General features: G+C 46.5%; 1 protein-coding gene and 1 pseudogene across 4 annotated transcripts; one reads left to right on the top strand and one right to left on the bottom strand.

Moving 5' to 3' along the window:
• Positions 1–11: 11 nt before the first annotated feature.
• Positions 12–27,628, top strand: SV2B (synaptic vesicle glycoprotein 2B; the record flags this gene model as incomplete). Of its 3 annotated transcripts, XM_079764257.1 has the most annotated exons (12): positions 12–554; positions 7,855–8,035; positions 8,881–9,032; positions 11,357–11,490; positions 13,432–13,521; positions 15,049–15,159; positions 16,754–16,842; positions 19,155–19,319; positions 21,233–21,366; positions 23,894–24,094; positions 25,467–25,626; positions 27,445–27,628. In XM_079764257.1, 12 exons carry the CDS (start codon positions 104–106, stop codon positions 27,626–27,628), a joined length of 2,052 nt encoding a protein of 683 aa, XP_079620383.1. The 3 variants fall into 3 exon arrangements, with proteins under 3 accessions (XP_079620383.1, XP_079620384.1, XP_079620385.1); XM_079764258.1 differs by lacking the exon at positions 23,894–24,094 and having other exon boundaries at positions 104–554; XM_079764259.1 differs by lacking the exons at positions 7,855–8,035; positions 8,881–9,032 and having other exon boundaries at positions 104–554.
• Positions 21,396–22,694, bottom strand: LOC307095035 (ferritin light chain-like; annotated as a pseudogene). The gene is made up of 2 exons: positions 22,120–22,694; positions 21,396–21,418 (listed from the first exon to the last, which is right to left on the bottom strand). The product of its transcript is annotated as a ferritin light chain-like (transcript).
• Positions 27,629–27,812: the final 184 nt, after the last annotated feature.

Genomic DNA, 27,812 nt, shown 5'->3' with positions numbered 1-27,812 from the left:
CTGCACATAGGATGGATGATGGTTATTGAAACAGCCCGAACGTAGAGACAACAGTGTACAAGGTATAGCTTGAGAGGTGACCAGGCAGTTGCGGAACCAAGGAATGGATGCTTACAAATATCAGGACAACTATGAGGGCTATGCCCACACTGATGGCTACTATCCCGGCAATGAGTCCAACCCGGAGGAGGATGCACAGAGTGATGTTACCGAAGGCCATGACGAGGAGGATGAGATCTATGAGGGGGAGTACCAGGGCATCCCTCACCCGGATGATGTCAAGACCAAGAAGTCCAAGATGGCATCCTCCAGGGAGGATGACCTTCGGGGCCAGGCAGACCTGATGGCTGAAAGGATGGAAGATGAGGAGCAGTTGGCTCATCAGTATGAGACCATCATGGACGAGTGTGGCCACGGGCGTTTCCAGTGGATCCTCTTCTTCGTCTTGGGTTTGGCCCTGATGGCTGATGGGGTGGAGGTGTTTGTGGTGAGTTTTGCCCTGCCTAGTGCAGAGAAGGACATGTGTCTGTCCAGTTCCAAGAAAGGAATGCTTGGTAAGTGGAAATTTCCAAAGATCATTCTCTTCCTGGCATTAAAATATGAAGGGGAAAGAACAGTAAATTTTTGTAGCACCTGTCAGTGTTAGGCACCTTAAATCTGTCATAATATCCTTTCAGCATCATCATTTGACAACCAATTTTCCATGAAGGTGTTTTTTATCTTAGAGAAATTAATTAATTGGCTCACATTTAGACAGCTGATGAGTATTGGAGCTTGGAATTCTACTCAGTTTTGTTTGATACTCAAGCTCTTAGTTCTTTTTTTGTTGTTGTTGTTAATCCACACCCGAGGATATTTTTCCATTGATTTTTAGAGAGAGTGGACAGGAGAGGAAGAGACACACAGAGAGAAACATGGATGTGTGAGAGAGAGAGAGACATCAATTGGTTGTCTCCCATATGTGCCCTTGATTAGAATCAAGCCCGGGACCCTTCAGTCCTCGGGCCAGTGCTCTACCCACTGAGCAGAACTGGCTAGGGCAAGCTCTTAGTTCTTTTTCCAAATCTTGTGCCCTCCTTGAGAGTCTGAGTTCCCTCTCCTTCATATTAATGTATATATTTTTATTCATTTCAGAGAGGAAGGGAGAGGGAGAGAGAGACAGAAACATCAATGATGAGAGAGAATCATTGATTGGCTGCCTCCTGCATGCCCCTTACTGGGGATTGAGTCTGCAATGGGCATGTGTCCTGACCGGGAATCAAACCGTGACTTCCTGGTTCATAGGTCAATGCTCAACCACTGAGCCATGCTGGTCGGGCTCTCTCTTCTTCATAGTAAACCATTTTCCATATCTAAGTGACAAATACGTTTTGTGAGTGGCAGGCCAAGATCTCTTCCACTCTGTGCTTTCCTCTGTGTCCTTCCAGAATCCACTCTGCTGCTGGTTTCTCTTTGTATGCAAGTGTGAGTAGGCCCAATGCCCACATGTGTTGGGAATAGATGCTGGGCCGAGCACACCCACGGAGCCCTACAGGCTGTTGAGAGTCACGTGGTTAAGCACAGATGGATTCTGTAGGGTGGAGGCCCAGCTTTGCAAATCAATGAGGCGAGCGCCCTCAGAGCCAGTGTCATCCATCAGGTCTTGATGCAGGGAGGATTTTGTGAAATTTGAGAAAGGAATGTGGCAGAGAAGAGATTCATCAGAATATGGATAAGGATTTGTCCTGGTCAATAAATGTCCTGCAAAACCCATTAGTTCTCCAAATGTAGAGGCTATGCAGTGGATCTTTTAGCAAACATACAGTTATTGAAAGCTTACTAGGAGTCAGGTTCTGACTCAAGACTGAAACCTACGTAATGGCCCCCAAGAACTAAAAATCTATCTAGCAACTTAGTGTATTCATTCAACAGATATTTGCTACATGTATTCCATGTGCTCATCTCTGTGTTCAGCCCCTGGGGAAAAAATAAGGAACTAGACAGACACAATCCTTGCCTCTCAATGCGCTTACATAGAGCAGGTATTAACAAACACAGAGACTTATGACAGGCTATGAAATACCTGTGCTATTCTGGTCCCCAGTACTTGCTTTTCAGCAGTGGTGGCAAACATGTTTTCTAAAGGCCCAGATAGTAAATATTGTAGGCGTTGTGGGCCCAGATGGTCTCTGTCACCACTAATCAACTCTGCCTCTGTAGCACAAAAGCAGCCTTAGACAATATGTAAACAAGTGGGTGTACCTGTGTTCTAATAAAACTTTATTTACAGAAAAAGACAATGGGTAGTATTTATCCTATAGGCTGTAGTTTGCTGGCCTCTGATGTAGAGTCATTACAAATAAAATTAGGATAAAAATTTTTAAATCTGCATAAAGAATTACCCTTGGAGGGAAAAGGCATTGAATATACACAACCAGAAAAAATGATTTGAGAAGCAAGGCTGTCAACTGGTGCTTTTAAACACCAACACAATTTTAGTAGTTTTTTGGTTATTGTTTGTTTGTTTATTTTTAATCCTCATCCCAGGATATTTTTTTCTTTTTTAGAACAGCACCTTAGTATGGGATTAGGTGCAACAGAGCCCTCTTGTGGAAATTCTGAGAACAGCATGATAGTGAGGGATTAGGTGCAATAAGGTTTTCAAACACTTTCCTAAACAATGAGCACTTTTTAAAACAGTAATTATTACTGTTCCCAAACACTTTCATGCACAAAACACACTCCTTAAACCAAGAATCCCAAGTGCTTCCACTTTCTTAAACAATAAGCACCTCTTAAATCAAGAATACAGTGTTTTCAAACACTTTTCTACACAATGCCCTCTCTTTAAAACGAGGAGTCTACGTGTTTTGAAACACTTTCTTACGCAATGCGTAGCTTTTTAAAACGTGAAAATGAGAGTGTTTCAGACAGAGTTAGCTAGTAGTGTTTATGAATATATTGTTTATGTGTTATCATAGAGTAAATACATGCTTTATCTACTGGTAAGATGGTCCACACTTTGAAGGAATACATAGGTTAGCCCAGTGTGTGGAAAGCTGTTAACTTCTGTGAAATACTGTAATATAATTTCATTCACTTGGGGAGCTTGCTGGAGCATTTATCACACAATTAGGATATGTATCATTTAGTAATTACAACTGTGGTGAAGCAGGTTACTGAAACCCAATGCAGTAAGAATGAATCCTAAGTGTTTTCAAATACTTTCCTACACAACTGACAGCTCTGTTAAACGTGAATTCTGAGTGTCTTCAAACACGGCTCTACACAGTTTTCCAGCTCTTTAAACAGTGAATTCTAACTGTTTTCAAACACTTTTATACACAGTTTGCAGCAGTTTAGCAGTGAATTCTAAGTGTTTTTCAAACGCTTTTCTACAGCTTTCAGAGTAATGGTTATAAGGATGCTCAAAGGTCTGGGTAAGAAATTAACCAACATGTGTAAGAATCAAGAGAAAATGAAGAATGACATAGCTGCAATAAAGAAGACAATGGAAAGTTTCAACAGTAGACTAGAAGAAGATGAGGACCTAATCAGCGGATTAGGAAACAAGGTAGAAAAAAGCATCCAAGCAGAGCAGCAACTGGAAAAAAAATTAAAAAGCAGGAGGAGAGACTGAGGGAGCTTTGGGATAACTTGAAATGAAACAACATTTGCCTAATAGGGGTGCCAGAAGAAGAGGAAGCTGAGCAATGAATAGAAAACCTGTCTGAAGAAATAATGACAGAAAATGTCCCTGACTTTGGGAAGAAAAAAGTCGCACAAGTCCAAGAAGCACAGAGAGTCCCAAATAAAATGAACCCAAAAAGACAGACACCAAGACACATTGTAATTAAATTGCCAAATGTCAGCAACAAAGTAAGAATCTCAAAGGCTGCCAGAGAGAGACAGAAAGTTACCTACAAGGGTTCTCCCATTAGACTATCAACTAATTTCTCAACAGACACACATCAGGTCAGAAGGGAATGGAATGAAGTATACAAACTGATGCAAAGCAAGGGACTGAATCCAAGAATACTCTATCCAGCAAGGCTATCATTCAAAATTGAAGGGGAAATCAGGAGCTTTGCAGACAAAAAAAGACTAAGGGAGTTTATTACCACTAAGCCAGCAATGCAAGAAATGCTAAAGGGACTGTTACAAAAAAAAGAAATAGAAAGAGGAAAATGAATATAGGCATAAAGAATAAAAAAGGCAAAAAACAAGTACCTATCAATAATAACCTTAAATGTAAATGGATTAAATGCTCCACTCAAAAGACATAGGGTAGCTGAATGGATAAGGAAACATGATCCATATATATGCTGTCTACAAGAGACCCATCTTAGAACAAAGAACTCACACAGACTGAAAGTGAAGAGATGGCAAAAAAATGTTTCAGGCAAATAGAAATGATTTAAAAAAAAAAGCTGGGGTAGCAATACTTATATCTGACAAAATAGACCTCAAAGTGAAGGCCATAACAAGAGATAAGGAAGGCCACTTCATAATACTTAAAGGGATTGATACAACAAGGGGCTATAACTCTGGCAAACACATATGTACCCAAATACAGGAGCGTACGAATATATTAAAAAATAAAAAACTTCTGGAGGATATCAAGGGAGAGATGGACAGCAATATCATCATGGTAGGGGACTTTAATACCATAATAACATTACTGGCTAAATCTTCTAGGCAAAGTATCAACAAGGAAACAGCAATCCTAAATGATACCCTTGAACAGATGGAACTAATTGACATCTTCAGAACATTCTACCCCAAAGTTATAGAATTTACATTCTTCTCAAGTGCACATGGGACATTTTCAAATATAGACCACATGTTAGGACACAAACTAAGTCTCTACAAATTCAAGAAGGTTGAAATCATATCATGCATCTTCTCAGACCATAATGGCATGAATTTAGAAATTAGCTATCAAAAACAATCAAATACATGGATGCTAAATAGCATGCTATTAAACAATGAATGGGTCACCAAAGAGAGAAAAGAAGAAATAAAAAACATCCTGGAAACAAATGAAAATGAACATACAACAATCCAAAATCTGTGGGACACAGTGAAAGTAATACTGAGAAGGAAGTTCATAGCAGTACAGGACTACCTAAAAATAATAAGAAAAACTGGTAATAAGTTGTCTAAAACTACAACTTAAAAAATTAGAAAGAGAAGAAGAAAAGCCCAGAACAAGAAGAAGGAAGGAAATAATAAAGATCATAACAGACACTGGCCATAGTGATCAGACAAGAAGAAATAAAAGGTATCCAAATTGGAAAGGAGGGGATAAAACTCTCATTATTTGCAGATGACATGATTCTGTACATAGAAAACTCTAAAGAATTCATAATAAAACTACTAGATTTAATAAATGAATTTGGAAACATAGTAGGATACAAAATTAACTCCCCAAAATCCATAACATTTTATACACCAATAATGAACTCTCAGAAAGAGAAACTAAAACAAAACAAAACAAAAACAAAAAACAACAATCCCATTTACCATTGCAACAAAAAAATTAAGATACTTAGGAATAAACTTAACCAAGGAGGTAAAATACCTGTACTCTGAAAACTACAGGACATTGAAAAAAGAGATAGAGGAAGATATAAACAAGTGGAAGAATATACCATGTTCAGAGATTGATAGAATCAACATCTTTAAAATGTCCATATTACCCAAAGCAATATGTAGATTCAATGCAATCCCTATTAAAATACCAATGGCATATTTCACAGATCTAGAACAAACACTTCAAAAATTTATATGGAACCAAAAAGACCTTGAATAGCTGCAGCAATCTTTTTTAAAAAATATATATTTTATTGATTTTTAATAGAGAGGAAGGTAGAGGGATAGAGAGTTAGAAACACTGATGAGAGAGAAATTGATCAGCTGCCTCCTGCACATACTGGGGATGTGCCTGCAACCAAGGTACATGCCCTTGACCATAATCGAACCTGGGATTCTTCAGTCCACAGGTCGACGCTCTATCCACTGAGCCAAACCAGTTAGGGCAAGCTGCAGTAATCTTAAGAACGAAGAACAAAGTTGGAGGAATCACAATATGAGATATCAAGTTATACTACAAAGCCACTATACTCAAAACATTCTGGTACTGGTACAAGAACAGACATATAGATCAATGGAACAGAACAGATACCCCAGAAATGACCCGAGCTGCTACGCTCAATTAGTATTGACAAAGGAGGCAAGAGCATACATAGGAGCAGAGACAGTCTCTTCAATAGGTGTTGGGAAAATTGGACAGGTACATGCAAAAAAATGAAACCAGACCACCAACTTACACCATACACAAAAGTAAACTCAAAATGGATAAAATACTTAAATGTAAGCCATGAAACCATAAAAGTCCTAGAAGAAAGCATAGGCACCAAAAATCTCAGACATCTCTCATAGAAATATGTTTACTGATGCATCTTCTAGGACAATTGAAACTAAGGAGAAAATAAACATGAAAATAAAAAGCTTCTGTACTGCAAAATAAACGACCATCAAAATAATAAGAGGGCCCATTACATGGGAGAACATATTTGCCAATGATGCATCTGATAAGGGGTTAATCTCCAAAATATATAGGGAACTCATACAACTTAACAAAAGGAAGACAATCCAATTAAAATATGGGCAAAGGACCTAAATAGACACTTCTCCAAAGTGGACATACAGAAGACCAAGAGACATATGAAAAAATGCTCAAAGTCACTGATCATCTGAGAGATGCAAATCAAAACGACAATGAGCTATCCCCTCACACCTGTCAGAATGGCTATCATCAACAAATCAACCAACGACAAGTGTTGATGAGGTTATGGAGAAAAGGGAACCCTAGTACTCTGCTGGTGGGGTGCAGCCACTGTGGAAAACAGTATAGAGTTTCCTCAAAAAACTAAAAATGGAACGCCCATTTGACCCAGTCATCCCACTTCTAGGAATATATCCTAAGAAACCTGAAACACCAGTCAGAAAGAATATATGCACCCCTATGTTCAGAGCAACACAATTTACAATAGCTAAGTCTGGGAAACAGCCTACGTGCCCATCAGCAGATGAGTGAATAAAAAAAAAACTATCGTACATTTACACATTGGAATACTGTGCGGCAATAAAAAAGAAGGGACTCTTACCATTTGCAACAGCATGGATGGACCTCGAGAGTATTATGCTGAGCGAAATAAGCCAGTCAGCCGAAACCGGTTTGGCACAGTGGGTAGAGCGTCGGCCTGCGGACTGAGGGGTCCCGGGTTCGATTCCGGTCGGGGGCATGTACCTTGGTTGCGGGCGCATCCCCAGTAGGGGGTGTGCAGGAGGCAGCTGATCGATGTTTCTCTCTCATTGATGTTTCTAACTCTCTATCCCTCTCTCTTCCTCTCTGTAGAAAATCAATAAAATATATTTTTTTAAAAAAAGAAATAAGCCAGTAAGAGAAAGATAAGTATCACAGGATCTCACTCATCGGTGGAAACTAATGAACCAAATAAACTGATGATCAAAAATAGACCCAGAGTCATAGAAGCAGGAACAGACTGTTGAACCTCAGAGGGAAGGCAGGGGAGGGTGGGTGGGAAGAGAACAACCAGTGAACTTGTATGCATGTGTGCATAACCTGTGGACACGGACAATGGGCTGGTGAGGGCCTGGGGTTGGGGGAAGGATGGGAGCAGCCTGGAAGAGGTTAATGGGGGGAAACGGAGGACCTATGTAATACTTCCAACAATAAAGATTTAACAAAATTAAAAAAATAAAAGGGGCGTTGGGTTTTCCAAAACATTGCCTGGTCTCTAATGTTTTGTCTTCTCTCTCCATCCCCTCCCCTCCCTTTCCCAACAGGGATGATAGTCTACCTGGGAATGATGTCGGGGGCCTTTGTCCTGGGGGGCCTGGCGGATAAGCTGGGGAGAAAGAGAGTCCTCAGCATGTCTCTGGCCCTCAACGCCTCCTTCGCCTCCATCTCCTCCTTCGTGCAGGGTTATGGAGCCTTCCTCTTCTGCCGACTCATCTCAGGCATCGGGTATGTAGTCTCGGAGCTTCAGCTGGACCCTCCTGGAACAATGGTCGGTTCTTCCTGGAACTCCAGCTCTGGGTGGTACCTCCAAAAAAATCCCGGGACTGACTGGGTTTTTGTCTGACTTCCAAGATACTGTATTGAAGTTACCCTTAGAAAGTTACCCTCAGTTAAGGTCAGTATAACACGACCCTGTCTCTGCCAGTCTTTCTTTCTTTTCTTTAAAAAAAAAAAAAAATCCTCACCCGAGGTTATTTTTCCATTGATTTTTTAGAGAAAGTGGAAGCGAGAGGGAAAGACACAGAGAGAAATATTGGTGTGAGAGAAACACATCGATTGGTTGCCTCTTGCACGCGCCCGACCATGTCCGGGGCCGGGGAGGAGCCTGCAACCGAGGTCCGTGCTCTTGACCAGAAATCAAACCAGGACCCTTCTGTTCGCAGGCTAATGCTCTATCCATTGAGCCAAACTGGCTAGGGCCTCCGCCCGTCTTTCAAATCCACTTGGTTCTGCCGAAACCGGTTTGGCTCAGTGGATAGAGCATCGGCCTGCAGACTGAAGGGTCCCGGGTTCGATTCCGGTCAAGGGCATGTACCTTGGTTGCAGGCACATCCCCAGTAGGGGGTGTGCAAGAGGCAGCTGATCGATGTTTCTAGCTCTCTATCCCTCTCTCTTCCTCTCTGTAAAAAATCAATAAAATATATTTTTTAAAAATCCACTTGGTTCTTTCACCACAGAGCCTACAGGTGGGGTAGAGGCCGCTTGGTTTCTGCTGTGACCATTTTTAGTGCGTGACTTGATTCTTTCCTTCTGGCATCTCTCTCCCCTCCCCCCTCCCCCTCCCCCTGCAGTATTGGTGGAGCTCTGCCCATCGTGTTTGCCTATTTCTCTGAATTCTTGTCTCGGGAGAAGCGCGGGGAGCACCTCAGTTGGCTGGGCATCTTCTGGATGACCGGGGGCATCTATGCGTCTGCCATGGCTTGGAGCATCATTCCGCACTATGGTGAGCGTGCTGGCTTCAATCCCCCGGGGGCCCTTGTTGCTATGGCACCTGCATCCAAACCCCATCTCCTGTCCTCAGCCTTGTTTCCCATGCTCACACGCAGTTCCTGTGTATGACCGAGATCTTCCTAAAGAACTTCCAACGCTGGAGGCACGTTTGCTAATTTCAGGACATGTGTTTCAGGAAATAATACAGTCTGTCCTCCCTCCCTCTCTCCCACATCCCCTTCCTCCTCCCTAATTCTCGCCTTTCCTTTTCTTTTTTCCTTCTTTTTTTATTTGAAAGAATTTCACCTGTAATCTCCTTCAGCCGTGGTGTCCTGAACAAGTGAGGCTGGGGTAATTCCATTTTACAAATGACGCAACAGAAGCCAAGAGAAGTTGGTGACTTGGCCAAGGTCATGCCCCTGGCATGACCTTGAATCCTGATGCGGCCTCACCATCCCCAGCCTCTATGCAGGACTCTTGTAGACAAGAGCAGCTCTTTTTGTTGTTGTTGTTGTTGTTTTTTAATATATTTGTATTGATTTCAGAGAGGAGGGGAAAGGAAGAGAGGGATAGAAACATCCATGATGAGAGAGAATCATTGATTGGCTGCCTCCTGCACGCCCCCTACTGGGGATCGAGCCCGCAACCCCGGGCATGTGCCCTCGACCGGAATCGAACCTGGGACCCTTCTGTCCGCAGGGCGACGCTCTGTCCACTGAGCCAAACCAGCCAGGGTTCAAGAGCAGCTCTTAGGACAAGGTCTCGGTGTCAGCCAGGACAATTTTATTATCCGTATAATAACATTGTCAGAGACCTGGCAATGTTAACGTTCACCGTTGGTTTTGTGAAGAGTAAAGTAGGGAGAAGGCAGCAGTTTTGAATTTGATTAGGTCTTTTGAGTGTCCTGGGTGACAAATACCATCAGCATCCTTCAGAATCATTTCCAGAAAACCACCCATGATGGGTGTAGGCTTTGCCGTGATTTAGGACCTGCAGAGTGAGGGGGATAGCAGACATCTTGCTCCTGAAGCTAACCAACACCTCTCTCATTTTGTTGTTGTTGTTGTTTGTTGTTGTTGTTAATCCTCACCCAAGGATGTTTTTTTTTCCCATTGATTTTTAGAGGGAGTAAAAGGGAGGGGGAGAGACAGAGAGAGAAACATCGATGTGAGAGAGACACATCCACCGGTTGCCTCTCTCACGCACTCCAACTGGGGCCAGGGATTGAGCCTGCAATCAAGTTAAGTGTTCTTGAGGTAATCAAACCCGGGACCCTTCAGTCCGCAAGCCCATGCTCTAACCACTGAACAAACTGGTTAGGGCTTGGTGTCCTTGTTTTAAACGTGGTTCTGTGCGTGTTCTGAGCTAGTGGAGGCTCCAGGCATATCTTTTATATATATACTAGAGGCCCGGTGCACGAAATTCATGCACGGGAGGTGGGGTGTCCCTCAGCCCAGCCTGCACCCTCTCCAATCTGGGACATCCCTCTCACAATCCAGGACTGCTGGCTCCCAACTACTCGCCTGCCTGCCTTCCTGATTGCCCCTAACCGCTTCTGCCTACCAGCCTGATCACCCCCTAACCACTCCCCTGCCAGCCTGATAGATGCCTAACTGCTCCCCTGCCAGCCTGATTGCCCCTAACTGCCCTCCACTGCAGGATTGGTTACCCCTAACTGACCTCCCCTGCTGGCCTGGTCCCCCCCAACTGTTCTCCCCTGCAGGCCTAGGTTTCTCCCAACTGCCCTTCCCTGCAGGCCTGGTCGCCCCCAACTTCCCTCCTCTGCCAGCTTGGTCACCCCTAACTGCCCTTCCCTTCAGGCTTGATCAACCCCAACTGCCCTCCCTTGCAGGCCTAGTCCCTCCCAACTGCATCTTGTGTCCACATGGGGGCAGCCATCTTGTGTGTTGGAGTGATGGTCAATCTGCATATTACTCTTTTATTAGATGGATATTCTCTCTCATCATTGACGTTTCTCCCTCCCTCTCCCTCTCTTTTCCTCTCTGAAATCGATAAAAATATATTAAAAAATTTTTTTTCAATAGATGTATAGAAATATGGGATGTGGCCTCTGTTTGCGCTCTCACCCGAGGCCCTGTAAACGTCAGGCCAGGCCCACGAGGGGGTTGTCAGGATGCAGACTTCCAGCGCTCACCCCGGACTCGGGGCTCAGAGCTTTCGGGGGTCAGCAGGGAGTCTGCACTTGAGCCTGCTTTCTGGGGGGGGGGGGGGGCATTTGAATCTCCTTCCCGGGCGATGCCCTTGTGCCTGCCGTCACAGAACCAGTGCCTGAAGGTCACTCAGAGAGAGTGGCACCCTCTCATCTCCTCTTGGCAGGCTGGGGCTTCAGCATGGGCACCCACTACCACTACCACAGCTGGAGGGTGTTTGTCATCGTCTGCGCGCTGCCCTGCACCGTGTCCTTGGTGGCCCTGAGGTTCATGCCCGAGAGCCCACGGTTTCTGCTGGAGGTGAGTCAGCGCCCCGGCCCCACGTCAGAGCGGCGGTGGGACAGCGCCCGGAGCCGGCTGTGCGTTCTCAGCCCCTTAGACCCTCGTCCTCGCTTGCCGTCTGTGATGGTGGCTCGCCCTGGATTCATGGACTGCCTAGGCATGGGGGCTCAGGAGCTCACCACGCGCTGGGCAAAGGGGCGGGGGGCCTCCTGAGTGGCTTCCGCCCCTCAGTCTCTCTGGGTCCCCATAATGAGGCTCTGCAAAGCCGCGTGACGGTTCTCCCGGGGAGATCGGTGGTGAAGCTTGTCGCTTCAGGACGCTTAGCCAGGCAGGACCCCTCCGCACCCAAAGGCAGCTCCCGGGGTCCCGAGAGATGAGTCCCGGGAGCCTCCCACCTCGGGGTCTTCTGCGTGCAGGGGTCAGATGTGGTTGGGCTGGCAGAGGGGCGGTAGGACTCACAGGCTCTTGCAGCCCCAAGTCTGAGTCCGCCTGTGGGCCTCCTCCTTGACCTTTCTTCAGAGTGAAATTTCCCACTGACCAGGAGACAGATGCAGCAGGGAGTGGGTTTTTAAAAAATATATATATTTTTATTGATTTCAGAGAGAGGAAGAGAGGGAGAGAGAGAGAGAGAGAGAAACATCAATGATGAGAGAGAATCATGGATCGGCTGCGTCCTGCACACCCCCCACTGGGGATGGAGCCCGCAACCCGGGCATGTGCTCTGGCCAGGAATCGAACTGTGACCCCCTGGTTCATAGGTCGATGCTCAACCACTGAGCCACACCGGCCGGGCAGCAGGGAGTGTTTTTAACCAGGGGTATCTCAAAAGTTACCCTTTACTTGTATGCATGCATATAAGCATAAGCAATGGACACAAGACACGGGGCGGGGGGGGTGGTAAGGGCAGGTGCCGGGGGGTAGGGGTGGCCGGGGGAAGGTCAATGGGGAAAAAAAAGGATACATATGTACTATTATTTGTAATACTTTAAACAATAAAATTTAAAAGGCTAAAAAAAAAGTTACCCTTTGCTGTGTATTAGTGTGCTGGAGCTGCTGTAACGAAGGAGCACAAACTGAGTGGCTCAGAGGAACGGACACTCGTTGTCTCAGCCTCTGGAGGCTGCAAGTCCAAAGTCAAGGTGTGGGCGGGACCACACTCCCTCTGGAGCCCCCAAGGGAATCCTTCCTCACCTCTTTTACTTGGTTCGAAGCTCTACCACACCGGTCCCTGCCTTTGTCATCACACGTGTCTTCCCTGTGTGTGTCTGTGTCGTCACACGCTGTCTTCTTATAAAGACCCAGTCCTATGGACTAGAGGCCTGCCTACTCCAGAGTGACCTCATCCTAATTACATCTGCTGCAATCCTTTTTCCAAAAAGGTCACACTGTGAGGTCCTGGGGGTTAGGACTTCAGCATACAGTGCAACTCATGCCATGCTGTGTCTTTCCCTTTAAAAAAAAATATTTTATTGATTTTTTACAGAGAGGAAGGGAGAGGGATAGAGAGTTAGAAACATCAATGAGAGAGAAACATCGATCAGCCGCCTCCTGCACACTTCCTACTGGGTATGTGCCCACAGCCAAGCACAACCAAGGTACACGCCCTTGACTGGAATTGAACCTGGGACCCTTGCGTCCGCAGGCCGACGCTCTATCCACTGAGCCAAACCGGTTAGGGCATCTTTGCTTTATCCTGTCAGTGACTAAATTACCTCCACCCAGGAGTCCATTCAACCTTATAGCTCCAGCAGCTGCAGTGCAAAATGATGTTAATACTGAGCGTTCACATCGTGAAGGCACAACCTTATAATCCTTCCACCGTGCGCTGGGGACAGAAACGTGTCCTCATCCGTTCACAAGGCCCTATGTAGTCACAAGTCCACATCCCGTCCGCCTCAAACTCAGGTGTCGGCACTCATCGGCAAAGGGCTTCTCACCTGTCTTTCCTTGGTTTACCAGATGGGCAAACACGACGAAGCCTGGATGATTCTCAAGCAAGTCCATGACACCAACATGAGAGCTAAGGGGACCCCGGAGAAGGTGTTCACGGTGAGTGGAGGGGTCGCCTATGCCAGCAACAGGGGCTTCTCTCCCCTTTTCCGGTTTGGTTTGATGAAAAATAATGTTATGTAAACACATCCCAGAGAATTTGTCTATGATGAGTAAGACCCCTGACATTCTTATCATAATAAGTTCTCTGCATTTTGATGGATGTCCTTTTCAGTACCAATAATAATGAAAGATAAAACTAGCTGTATTCATGAGGGGATAACATAATTGCATGTATTCACAAATACGTGTTACTTAAGAGTTCTCATGAGTATTCTATATGTTGCCTCAAGTGTTCATCAGCATGCCTTTTATTTATTTAAAAAATATCTGTTATTGATTTTTTTACAGAGAGAAAGGGAGAGGGATAGAGAGTTAGAAACATCGATGAGAGAGAAACATTGATCAGCTGCCTCCTGCATACTCCCTACTGGGTATGTGCCCGCAACCAAGGTACATGCCCTTGACCGGGATCGAACCTTGGACCCTTGAGTCCCCAGGCCGACGCTCTATCCACTGAGCCAAACCAGTTAGGGCCACAAGCATGTTTTTAAAAAAATAGTTTTTATTGCTTTCAGAGAGGAAGGGAGAGGGGTAGAGAGAGAGAGAGAGAGAAAGAGAGAGAGAGAGAGATCAATGATGACAGAGAATCATTGATTGGCTGCCTCCTGCACAACCCCCACTGGAGATTGAGCCTGCAATCCAGGCATGTGCCCTTGGCCGGAATCGAACCTGGGACCCCTCAGTCCACAGGCCAATGCTCTCTCCACTAAGCCAAACCAGCTAGGGTCATAAGCATGCTTTTTATTTTATCCTCATCTGAGGATATTTTTCCATTGATTTTTTTTCTTTTTTTAGAGATTGTGGAAGGGACGGGGAGAGATACAGAGAGAGAAACATAGATGTGAGAGAGACACATCAATTGGTTGCCTCCCACAGGTACCCCGACTGGGCTGGGGATGGAGCCTGCAACTGAGGTCTGTGCCCTTAACCAGAATCTGAACCCAGAACCAGTCCATGGGCCAATGCTCTAATCACTGAGCAAAACTGGCTAGGGTTGTTCTGTCGTGTTTTTAAAATGTCCTACATAGCCAACCCCACTTCCCCATTACACACACACTTACACACACACACACACACACACACACACACACACACACACACACTATTGCCTACATGGGTTCTAGACTCCTGTGATGTTAATAACCACTGAGGATAGACTTGTGAATTTCAAGGTAGAGTCAACCCTACTGTGGGAAAATCAGATATACATGGGAATTTAGTGAATTATTACCCATTAACTTCAAGGCTTGACCGAGGGATACGACTGATTCATTTTTGTCTGCAGTGGGATAAATATCCCAAAGCAATGCTGTGCACACCTTTTCTTAAGCCTCACTGAACTGAGGGTCACCACAGGCTCCTCGGGCCCTCACCACATTAATAAAGCCAGTTCCACGAATCCGCAAATGGAAAAGTCTGGTACAGAGTAGGGGTAAGACTCTCTAGCTCATCTTTGCTTTACAGGTTTCCCACATCAAGACCCCCAAGCAAATGGATGAGTTCTTTGAGATCCAAAACGCAACAGGAACTTGGTACCAGCGCTGCCTGGTCAGATTCAAGACCACGTTCAAGCAGGTATGACTGGGGACAGGTGGTGGCTGAGAGGCGGGGCTCTGTGGAAAGCTGTCACCTCAGTGGAGAAAGTAGAAGTCTTGAACATCCCCATCAACCCAAGACAGTGTGATAGGGAGGAAGCATCCCTGCATGGGGGCCTTTGGGTCCGAGCCCATGACCACCTCTCACTTGCTGTGAGTCCTTGAGCCACATACTCTCTCTCTCTCTTTTTTTTTTTTTAAAAAAAAATATTTTATTGATTTTTTTACGGAGAGGAAGGGAGAGAGATAGAGAGTTAGAAACATCGATGAGAGAGAAACATCGATCAGCTGCCTCCTGCATACCCCCCACTGGGGATGTGCCCGCAACCAAGGTACATGCCCTTGACCCGAATCGAACCCGGGTCCCTTCAGTCTGCAGGCCGACGCTCTATCCACTGAGCCAAACCGGTCAGGGCCACATACTCTCTTATACAATAGTTTTTCTCTGCTCTTCCTCCCCAAGGCAGAGATTTTTGAATGTAGGTAAAATGTGTCGTCTGAGTAAACACCCTTCTCTCTAGCATCTTCTCTCTAATCCACCAGAAGAAAGGAGTGAGTGAAATAAATGCCCCCCACCTTCACCCCCCACCCCCCCGAAGTTTGCTAGTGATGTCTGAGAAAGTCTTCGTAAAGGGCCAGGCCATTTCTGCAGAAAAGTGGCTCCTACAGGCAAGCCAGCTGTTGAGCACCGAGGCAGCCGATGGCGAGTCTGCTGAGACTGGTGATCTTGGTGCATGGTCCTTTAATGTTTGGAGTAACAACCCATTCCTGCAGGCAGGGAGCAGAACTCAGCACTCAAGCGTATTCAGTGCCTGAAATCCCCATTCTGTGCATTTTTTGGGGGGCGGGGGGGGTGTTAATCCTCACATTGAGTATATTTTCCCATTCATTTTTAGAGAGAGTAGAAGGGAAGGGGAGAGACAGAGAGAGAAACATTGATGTGAGAGACACATCGATTGGTTGCCTCCCGCATGCACCCTGAACGGGGCTGGGGATTGGGCCTACAACCAAGGATTCTGGTGTCCTTGACCAGAATCAAACCCGAGAACCTTCAGTCTGCGGGCCGATGCTCTAACCACTGAGCGAAACCGGCCAGGGCCCACTCAGTGTGCTTTTGATCACACGCATGGGATATTGTTGTGTTTCCAGGGAAGACGCTGTGGGACTGTTAGAGTGCGAGGCCAGCCAGTGAGAAGAGAAAGGTTTTCCTTGGAATAGGATTGCCGCTCGTGGGAGACAACATTGCCCATTCACTCCATGGCTTCCTAGGCCAGTGGTCGGCAAACTCATTAGTCCACAGAGCCAAATACCAACAGGACAACGATTGAAATTTCTTTGGAGAGCCACATTTTTAAACTTAAACTTCTTCTAACACCACTTCTTCAAAATAAACTCGCCCAGGCCGTGGTATTTTGTGGAAGAGCCACACTCAAGGGGCCAAAGAGCCGCATGTGGCCTGCGAGCCGCGGTTTGCCGACCACGGGCCTAGGCCATTCGTTAGGAACCCTTAGAAATGAGTTCCGCTGAGTCACCGTTCCTGCCTTTAACCTCCTGTCGTCTGGTGTGGGTTTCAGGTCTGGGATAATGCTCAGTACTGCCTGCTGGGGCCTTACAGGATGAACACGCTGATTCTGGCCGTGGTCTGGTTCACTATGGCTTTAAGGTACGTTCTTACTAAATGCGCTAATTTCTCTGAGCTTCACGGTCTTCATCTCTAAACTGAGGATTGTGATTAGTTCTAACTCGAGGAGTCTGAATAGGACTGGATGCGTTCAGCCACAAATAACAGGAAAGGTACTCGAGTAGCGTCTATAGATAATTTTTTTACTCCTATCACTGGAATTCCATAGGGAGGCAGGCCACAGGGGGAATTTCAGCCTCAGGCCAGTTTTCCTGGTGATGGCAGGATACCTGTGCTGCTCTTGGCATTCTGTCCCAAGGTCCCTCTCCCTAAGCCTCCCCTTAAAAATAAATAAATAAATAAATACACACACACACACACACACACACACACACACACACACACACACTAGAGGCACGATGCATGAAGATTCGTGCAAGAATGGGCCTTCCTTACTCTGGCTGCCGGCACCACCTTCGCTTGGGCTGGAGCCAGCAGCCTTTTCGCTCTGGCCTGGAGCCGCCTCTCGGCCTTCCCACGCTGCCCAGAGGCCCGGAGTGGCTGGGTTGGTGCGTAACCCTGTGTCGTCGCCTTGATGACGATGCAAGCATCCCGCCCCCACCCGCTCGTTGCCTGTGTATGCAAATTATCCCACCATCTCTCTTGGGTTAATTTGCATACTCACTCCTGATTGGCTGGTGGGCGTCATGAAGGTATGATCAATTTGCATCTTACTCTTTTATTAGTGTGTGTGTATGTATATATATATTAGTGTGTGTGTATGTGTATATATTGATTTCAGAGAGAGAGATAGAGATAGAAACATCAATGATGAGAGAATCATTAACTGGCTGCCTCCTGCACACCCCCTATTGGGGATCAAGCCCACAACTCGGGCAGGTGCCCTGACTGGGAATCAAACCATGACCCCCCGGTTTATACCATAGGTTAATGTTCAACTGCTGAGCCACACCAGCAGGGCCATCCTCATTTTCCTATTCAAAGGACTACATTGTTGCATCTGCTTCAGGTACTCAACAATATATTCTGGAGATCTCTCAGACCAGTAAATTGAGATTTTCCTCAATCCTTACAGCCCTCCACAGAGAAGTACCTCACTTTATCCAGCCGGGGATACATTGCTCCACGCTTGGGGGGGTTTCAGACTTCTCCTATTGCAAATACTGCCACAGTGACTCACTGTCTGGAGGCTACTGTGTATTGTGCAACTCTATCAGTGGATTAGATTCCTAGAAATGGGATTATGGAGTCAAAGAGGGGAAACACATCAGTAATTTCTTTAGACATTGACCCATGGTCCTCCATATGGTGTTGCACAATTTTATCCTTTACTCAGCAATGTCTGAGACCACCTGCTTCCCCACAGCCTCCCCAACAGGGTGTTTGGCAATCTTTGAGGTTTTGACAATCTGGTAGGCGAGAATGGTAACACAGTATGGTTTTCATTTGCATTTTTCTTATTATGAGTGGGATTGAGTATGTGTTTTTTTTTTTTTATGACTCATAACCATTTGTTTGAGTTGGTTATTTTGAATTTTCTAGGTATAAATCAGTATAATCTACAAATAGTTGTTTGACCTTTCGCCTTTTTACATTTTTATGTTCTTTCTCCTGTCTAACTGATTGGCTAAGACCTACACTATAGTGTTCAATAGTAGTGGTGATAATGGGTGTCCTAGTCATGTTTCTGACGTTAGTGGGAATGTCTTTAGTGTTTCCCCATTAAGTAAAACTCAACCCTTTTGAGCTGAGAGATGCATTTTCTTACATGTTATGGAGAGTGGAAGGGACGGGGAGAGACAGAGAGAAACGATGTAAGAGAGACACATCGATTGGTTGCCTCTCACATGCGTCCCAACCAGGGATGGGGATCGAGCCTGCAACCAGTTGAGGTATGTGCCCTTGACTGGAACCGAACTCGGGACCCTTCAGGCTTCGGGCCTACGATCTATCCACTGAGCCAACCCAGTGGGCTGGACTGTTCATTTCATTTGTCCCAATCTATTGGTATTTTTCACCAGGAATGAATGTTGTTTTTCATCAAATGCCTTTTCTGCATTTATGGAGATGGTAATGAATTTCTCCCCTTAGATCTGTTACTATGATGTGTTACATGATTAGAGCAACCCATGTCAAACTCGCGACCCGCGGGCTGCATGCCTCATTGATTTGGCCCGTGTTAGCCTTTGAGTTTGACATGCTTGGATGAGAGTTTCTACTAGTGAACGATAATAGTACATTTAAAAGGAGTGTTATCTCCCTCGAATCAGGAATGCAGATCCTTCTTGCGAGATAATAATATTTGCTCACGTGTTTTGTCTTCTCTGCTCCAGTTACTACGGCCTGACCGTTTGGTTCCCCGACATGATCCGGTACTTCCAAGAGGAAGAATACAAGTCCAAGATGAAGGTGTTTTTCGGCGAGCACGTGTTCGGTGCCACCATCAACTTCACGATGGAAAACCAGATCCACCAGCATGGCAAGCTTGTGAATGACAAGTATGTGAGAGACTCAGACAGTCCCTAGATCAGCTGATGGCCCAGATCCGTGGTCGGCAAACCGCGGCTCGCGAGCCACATGCGGCTCTTTGGCCCCTTGAGTGTGGCTCTTCCACAAAATACCACGGCCTGGGCGAGTCTATGTTGAAGAAGTGGCATTAGAGGAAGTTTACGTTTAAAAAATGTGGCTCTCCAAAGAAATTTCAATCGTTGTGCTGTTGGTATTTGGCTCTGTGGACTCATGAATTTGCCGACCACTGGTCCAGGGGACTGTTCTTGGGAGAGAGCCATTGGACAGATAGGAATTCATGGCCGGGGAATGAGCTCCAAGAATATTGTGGTCCCACACCTTCCCACGGCGGCCAGAGACCCTCTAATTCCCCGGGAGGCCCTGCCTGTGTCGTGTTGGCTTCCTGTCATCCCTCATCACTTGTGGTATCTGATCCGTCCAAGGATGGAGGCATTTGACTGATGAGCGTCCATCAGAGCGACAACCATCTTTCCTGAGACCCCACACCTTGTTTTAAAATATATTTTTATTGATTTCAGAGAGGAATGGAGACGGAGAGAGAAATAGAAACATCAATAATGAGAGCGAATTATTGATCAGCTGCCTTCTACACACACCCTACTGGGGACTGAGCCCAAAACCCAGGCATGTGCCCTGCCTGGGAATTGAACCGTGACCTCCCGGTTCATAGGTCAATGCTCAACCACTGAGCCACACCTGCCGGGCAGCAAATGTATCTCTGTGAATGCATGACCAAGTACATGTAGGATTCATTCGTAGAGGTGGTTTTTCCTAGGACAGAGGGATTGTGCACTAAAAATTTTGCAAAACTGCTTTTCAAATAGGCTGCACCAATTATATTCTATTAACAATGTGAATGAAAGTGCCTGTTTCCCCACATCTTAGTTGGGATGATTTTAAAAATGAAGATTCTCACAAATCTCTTGTTTGTTTGTTTTTGTTGTTGTTGTTAATCCTCATCGGAGGATATTTTTTCATTGAATTTTTTTTTTTTTTAGAGAGAGAGTGGAAGGGAAGGGGAGAGACAGAGAGAGAAATATCGATGTGAGAGAGACAGAGAGAGAAACATTGATGTGAGAGAGACACATCAATTTGTTGTCTTCCACACAAGAGATCGAGCCTGCAACTGAGGTACATTCCCTTGACTGGAATCGAACCTGCAACCCTTCAGTCCATGGGCTGATGGTCTGTCCACTGAGCCCAAACTGGCCAGGCCTTAAATCACTTGTTTTTAAACCTACTAAGACCAGCTGAGGGACCTGCATGTTTTGAAAGCTCCTCATAAATTGAGCTGCTACCAGTATTTTCGTTTCACGCGGTTCACATTTCTATGAGTCCAATGCAGACGTCCACAAACCTGCACTTGGGAACCATCAGGCTGATGGGGTAACCCCATAGGTCCCTGCACTGACACCAGCTTCTACACTCCTGGGCTTCCCTCATCCATAAACCAGCAGCTATGAAGGGGGAACTAGCCCTAGCTGGTTTGGCTCAGTGGATAGAGTGTTGGCCAGTGGACCAAAGGGTCCCGGGTTCGATTCTGGTCAAGGGCACCTTGGTTGCAGGCTCCTCCCTAGCCCGGGCCCTGGTCAGTGTATGTGTAGGAGGCAACCAGTTGATGTGTTTCTCTCACATTGATGTTTCTCTCTGTCTTTCCCTCTCTCTTCCACTCTCTCTAAAAATCAGTGGAAAAATCCTTGGGTGAGGATTAACAACAAAAAAATGGGGGGGAGGTGTGATGAACTAGTTTGGGCTGAAAATCATATTTCAGTACCTTTTGGTTTGTAGTTCTCCCTTTTTATGCTTTTCTGTGGTTTTCATTTTGCTCTCAAGTCTCCTTTTCCCCCTGAGGGATCTCTCAGGAATAAATGTCTTTCCACAGGTTCACAAAGATGTACTTCAAGCATGTTCTCTTTGAAGACACGTTCTTTGATGAGTGCTATTTTGAAGATGTTACATCCACGGATACCTATTTCAAAAACTGCACCATTGAATCCACCATCTTCTATAACACAGGTAAGACTGGGGGCAGAGCGGGGAAATTGTCATGGGGGTGGACTAGTCTTGTCTAAGAACCAAAATAGTCATAAGCTTTAGGAGCAGTAAAGTATTCACAGATACCCAGGCTGAGCCTTAGGGCGGAGAAATGGTTCCCGCCCCAGGTACAGCACAGGTGAGTTGCACAGTCTTTACCAAGGCATTTCATTGATCTGCACCTGTCTTATCACTTGTAAAATAATAATGAGTTCTATGCATTCTTATTTGTGATTAAAATGTGGCATACCTTTTCACACGTTGATTGGTTGCCTCCCACATGTGCTTCGACTGGGTCTTGGGATGGAACCTGCAACTGAGATACGTGCCCTTGACTCGGAATTGAACCCGCAACCTTTCCCTGGGCAGGCCAACGCTCTAACCACTGAGTCACACCAGTGGGGCAATGTTTGCATATTCTTAACAGGGGGATTCCTGCAAACACTAAAAATCCTCTGTGCTCTCCCATTCATCTCCCCTGCTCTGGCCCCTGCACCCCACCCCGAAAGCTACTGACCAAATTATCTTTATTTTGAAGAACGTTCAGGTTTCTATATGGGCTCTGGGGTGGTCGACTCACTGGATCTAATTTTTTTGTCGTTGGCTTTTATTTTTATTTTTTGCTGCAAAAAGCTTTACTGTTTCATTTGATCCAATGCATGGGAGTGGGCTCCAGGGTGGTTAAAAGAATGGCTAGTAGTTTCGGGAAGAGGCTCAGGTAAAAGCCAGAGACACCAGGGGGAGGCAGGGGGGCCCCCGAAAGGCCTCTGGGCTCCAAAGGCTCCTGGTCGTGCTTGAGGGTGAGCCTTTCAGAGAGATACTCGCCCAGCCCCGCCTGTGGGGCGGCCAGCCTGCGGATGTTAGTCAGGTGGTCGCCCTCTTCTTTATCAGTTTCACCCCCTCATCCAGGAAGTAGTTCTCCAGGAAGTCGCAGAGATGAGGGTCTGTACGGGTAGAAGCCAGGGCCTCCAGCTCCAAAAGGGCCTGGCTCAGGCTCTTCTCCAAGGCCAGGGCAGCCTCCGTGGCATCCTGAGTTTTGGCCCAGTCATCCTGGGAGGTTTCTGTACGTCCTAGAAGAGAATGCGGTCGCCACGCTTGTCTTGCAGCTTTAAGCGATGCTCAGCGCCCTCGCGCTTCTTCTCCGCCAACTCGCGGAAGAAGCGGCCCACACCCTCCAGAGCCACGTTGTCGCGGTCGAAATAGTAGCCCAGAGAGAGGTAGGTGTGGGAGGCCCGCCGATGCAGGTTGGCCAGGCGGTTGACCGCAGCCTCCACCTCGGCGGGATCATTCTGACGAATTTGGGAGCTCATGGTTGTTCAGCAATGAAGAGTTATGGTAGAAAAAAAAACCAAAAACCAGTGTGTTGGCTGGTCCCGGAGGTGGTTCTGAAGGTGGTGACTGGATGAGATGCAGGAGAGTGGCCGGAAGCTGGAAGAAGGGGCGTCCCTGGGTCTGTTCCGTCCAAACACTGTTGAAGCAAGAGAGAGATCCGGGACCTCCGAGTGTGCTGCCTTGTCCTTGGCTTTTGTAAGCTGGGTAGCCTCAGAGGACTGCCACGTGGCTCGAGAGAGGATGTATTTACACAAGCCTCGCAGTGAATGCCTGTTTCATTTGCCCTCGCCGATCAGAGTGGAACAGCTCATTGCATTTGTAGAGGATTTTTGCTTCACCCATACCTTGGCGAGCGCCACCTTGACTTAGAGACTGTCTGGTGGCTAGAGGCTGGTGCAGGTCGCCCATGGAAGGAGCCCTACTTCATCCCTGCCTCTGCCCTGACCCCCCCACCCCATCCCTACTCCACTTTATTTATTTAAATTTGCATTATGCTTATTTTTATTTTATTTTTAAAATTTTCTTTATTGATTAAGGTATCACATATTTGTCCTCATCCCCCCATTCCCATCCCACACCCCTCCCCATGCATGCCCTCACCCCCTGTGGTCCTTAACCACTGGTTAGGCTCATATGCATGCACACAAGTCCTTTGGTTGATCTCTCCCCTATATTCCCACCCTCCCCTACCCTCCCTCTGAGGCCCGACAGTCTGATCCATTCCTCCTTGTTTCTGGGTTTGTTCTTGTTCATCAGTCTATGTTGTTCATCATTTCCCCTAGATGAGTGAGATCATGTGCTACTAGAAATACACTTGACTTATAAGAACCGAAAATGAGACAAGCAATAATGGTTATGCTGACAGGCAAATGAATCAGTCTGTAGTGAGTTTCTTTCTGGGCCAACAGTTCTTTTGAGACCCAATTTCAATGTCAAACGGTTCCTTATGTGCACATGTCAGCAATGATATTTCAGTCCTGGATGGTGGACAAATGGTGGTAATGCAGGTCCGACCCTCTCTGGTTTGGTCCTGGGCAACCTGCAGTGACGCACAGCTGCTGACGGCTAGTACGGCAAGGCGACGTCAGCGTCTTCCGTCTCTGGACTGCTTCACTTCTGTCTTCATGGCTGGCCCTACTCCACTTTACACGAGCCCAAGGTTTCCTTCTCTCCCCAGACCTCTACGAGCATAAGTTCATCGACTGTCGCTTTATCAACTCGTCCTTCCTGGAGCAGAAGGAAGGCTGCCACATGGACTTGGAGCAAGACAACGACTTCCTGATTTACCTGGTCAGCTTCCTGGGCAGCCTGTCTGTCCTGCCTGGGAACATCATCTCCGCCCTGCTCATGGACAGGATCGGGAGGCTCAAGATGATCGGTGAGTTGTCAGGGCCGAGGCCGTGACTTAAGGCGTGTGGTGGCATTTTTTTTTTTTCATTTTCTTAAAAGAAACCTTGCACAGGAAACCACACAGGTCAGACGGGATCTGCCGGTGTGGAGTCCGGGAGGCACGTCGGCAAAATCCCAGGGTCCCGTGGAGGTGGTCTGACACCTCTAGTCTCTTGACTGGAAATGGGATGGGCCAGTGGTCGGCAAACGGCGGCTCGCGAGCCACACGTGGCTCTTTGGCCCCTTGAGTTTTTTAGCAAAGGCCAGCTTAGGAGTACCCTAATTAAGTTAATCACCATGTACCTACCTATATAGTTTAAGTTTAAAAAATTTGGTTCTCAAAAGAAATTTCAGTCGTTGTACTGTTGATATTTGGCTCTGTTGACTCATGAGTTTGCCGACCACTGGGATGGGCTTACATGCAGAATAAGCAGGGTTCCCTTCTGTAGCCCATTCACAGGTATGTTCTCACGAGAATGTAAGTTCCATGAGAAGGGCTTTTTGATAATGAGGTACCTCAAGCATCCAGAAGAAGGTCTGGCATATAACAGACTGTTCCCTAACCACCCCCTTGGCCTGGTCCCCAGTTGTCCTGGGCTGGGGCGACACCCGGAGTGACAGTTTCCAAGTTCTTCCCTTAGGCTGACCTGGTGACAGAACCCATGTCCAGGCTCCATTCCCATGGCCCAGTCTCATCTCCATTTCCTGACTGAGCAATTCTGCGATAGTCACTTATTATATTAGCACTTCAATAGGGATATTAAATATACCCACTCTGCATCCTCTGTGAGGTTGTCAGAAAAATATGTAAAATGCTCTTTTTTCTCTTTTAGAGCGAGTGGAAGGGAGGCGGGAGGAGGAGAGACAGAGAGAGAAAGAGAAATATTGATGTGAGAGAGACAACATCAGTTGGTTGCCCCCACTTGTGCCCCAACCAGGGCCAGGGATTGAACCTGCGACAGAGATACGTGCCCTTGACCTGAAATCGAACCTCAGTGGCCGATGCTCTCACCACTGAGCGAGCAAAATTGGCTTCAGAGAGGAAGGGAGAGGGAGAGAGGGAGAGAAACATCAGTGATGAGAGAGAATCATTGATCGACTGCCTCTTGCACACCCCCTACTGGAGATGGAGCCTGCAACCCAGGCATGTGTCCTGACCAGGAATCGAACCTGCGACCTCCTGGTTCCTAGGCCGACCTCTGAGCCACACCGGCTGGGCCAGATGGGCTTTTTACTTGAGGTAGCCTGTTACTTCCAGTGTACCTGTGAGGATGGGAGATGGGCCAACGGGTGTGGGTAACAATTTCGTCTGAGCCACAGGCTTCACGTCTCTTTGGGCCTTGCCCTCCCTCCCTCCACAGGGGGCTCCATGCTGATTTCCGCTGCCTGCTGCTTCTTCCTGTTTTTCGGCAACAGCGAGTCTGCGATGATCGGCTGGCAGTGCCTGTTCTGCGGGGCCAGCATCGCGGCCTGGAACGCTCTGGATGTGGTCACCGTGGAGCTGTACCCCACCACCCATAGGTCAGTTCCCCCCCCCCTCCCCGGGCTCCTCCTGGGATTGTGTGGACTTCAGCTAGAAGTCCACCTGCCCCGATCCTGCCTGGGTCCACCTTGATCTTCCTGGAGCGCATGGACCGAACGTTTCTTAGGTTTTTGAGTTTCCCCTGTGTGGGGGCTGGCGTAGGCCTGGAAGTGGGCAGGCTAAGGCTTACGAGGGTGGGGCGAATGGCAAGATGCAAAGGGTGCATGGGAACCATGCCCAGGAGAGAAACTAGGTGGGCAATACCGTATGCATCATGCAATAAAAAAGAGGTGAGAACACGCCTTCCCGTGGGAGATAGAGTGAAAAGGGGAGGAACTAGGTAAACACAGGACAGGGAGAGGCAGAGGGAGATAAGGTGGGATGAGGGTGATGGTTTGGGGCATTTGCAGAGAATGTGGTGGGTTGCCCAGGGTGTACGTTTATTTTGCACAAGCCACGTGAGGAGAGACCTGGTGTAAAGGCATCGAGACAAAGCAGCTTTCTCCTCACAGAGGAGGAACTGGGAATTTTAAGAATACCAGATAAAGGGGACCTGTGGTCAAAAAGGACTGTGACGTGGTGGGGAAGGCAGGTCACTGAAATTCTGCAAAAAAACCCTAAATTGGTGATGGAGGTACTGGCATATACGTTACTATGGGAACGCCTAAGTCTTACAAAAATTAAGGGGAAGAGAAATGATCATGATTTGCATGGGAAGTGATTTCACATCTAGGAACCTCAGGAGAATTAACTGAAGAGGCTACTAGGAACAATACAATAATATGGTAAGATGGTCAGTAATAGAACTAAGTTAATAATGTATATGGACTTTAAAATATATTAAACAATTAAAAATAAAATTGAAATCCATTTCATAACAGCAGAAATCATAAAATATCTAGGAATCAATTTGATGAGAAAGGTGAAACACTTATGTGGAGAGAACCATAAAATTTTACTGAGAGATATAAAAGAAGACTTAAATGTGTATCAGGAAATACCTTATTGAATTCTAAGAAGATTTAATCATACAGAAATGTCAAATTTTCTTTAGATTTTTTTCTAACTTCAGAGTCCATTCAGCCTAGCCAGTATGGCTCAGTGGTTGAGCATCAACCTACGACCTGGGAGGGCGCGGTTCCATTCCCCATCAGGACAGGTGCTCAGGTTGCAGGCTCAGTCCCCAGTAGAGGGCGTGCATGAGGCAGCCAATCCGTGATTCTTATCATCGATGTTTCTATCTCTCCTCCCTTCCTCTCTCTGAAATCAATAAATACATATTAAAAAAAGAGATCCCATTCAAAATTCTATGAGATCTCCTACCCCCACCCCCAGGAACTTGAGAAAATTAATCTAGACCTTATTTGGAAAAGAAAATTGTAAAAATATCCAAGAATATTCTGAAAACAAAAGACTGGAATTGGGGGCTAGGGATTGTAAGGGTAGTACAGTTTCAGAAAAGAAAATATAAAGAAGAATTTAAAGTATAAATATAGAGCCACATTCTTAATTAACTTGTGGTCTGAAAAGGAAAAAATCAAACAAACAAACAAGTTTGAAGGAAATACTCCAAAATGTTAATAGCGATGGTCGCTTTTCAGTGGCGGGGGTTATATGTCCCTGCATCTTCATGCTAGTCTGTATTTCCAAATTTGACTAAAATGAGAATGTGTTACTTTTATATTCAAGGGAGAAAATTCCCTCCCACACCTTCACTACACCTTCCCCCACAGCGAGGAAGCGAAAGAACGCAGTCCTACTCATCGAATGAAGTCTAGTTCCTGTCTGTCAGCATGCACTTTCTCCTTCTTTTACAGGGCAACCGCCTTTGGCATCCTCAATGGATTATGCAAATTTGGAGCCATCCTGGGAAACACTATCTTTGCTTCCTTTGTTGGGATCACCAAAGTGGTCCCCATCCTTCTGGCTGCCACGTCTCTCGTTGGGGGCGGCCTGATTGCTCTGCGGCTGCCCGAGACCCGGGAGCAGGTGCTGATGTGAACCAGCCGAGGGGAGAGGAAACGTCGGAAGAACCTTTCCGGGGGACCCTCAGGGCATCCACACTTCCTGTCCGTCACCGCCCTGAGGACTTTGGAAGCCCCCGGAGGAGATGTTGATTTTGCGACGACCCCTAGTCTAGGACCCATCTCAGCTTTAAGATATTGGTGACTCAGGTGACTGGTTT

This window comes from Cnephaeus nilssonii (genome assembly GCF_951640355.1).
Source record: "Cnephaeus nilssonii genome assembly, chromosome: 24".
Taxonomy (NCBI): Eukaryota; Metazoa; Chordata; class Mammalia; order Chiroptera; family Vespertilionidae; genus Cnephaeus; species Cnephaeus nilssonii.
Note: the sequence above shows the minus strand (reverse complement) of the source record. Positions and strands in the feature narration are given on the sequence as shown.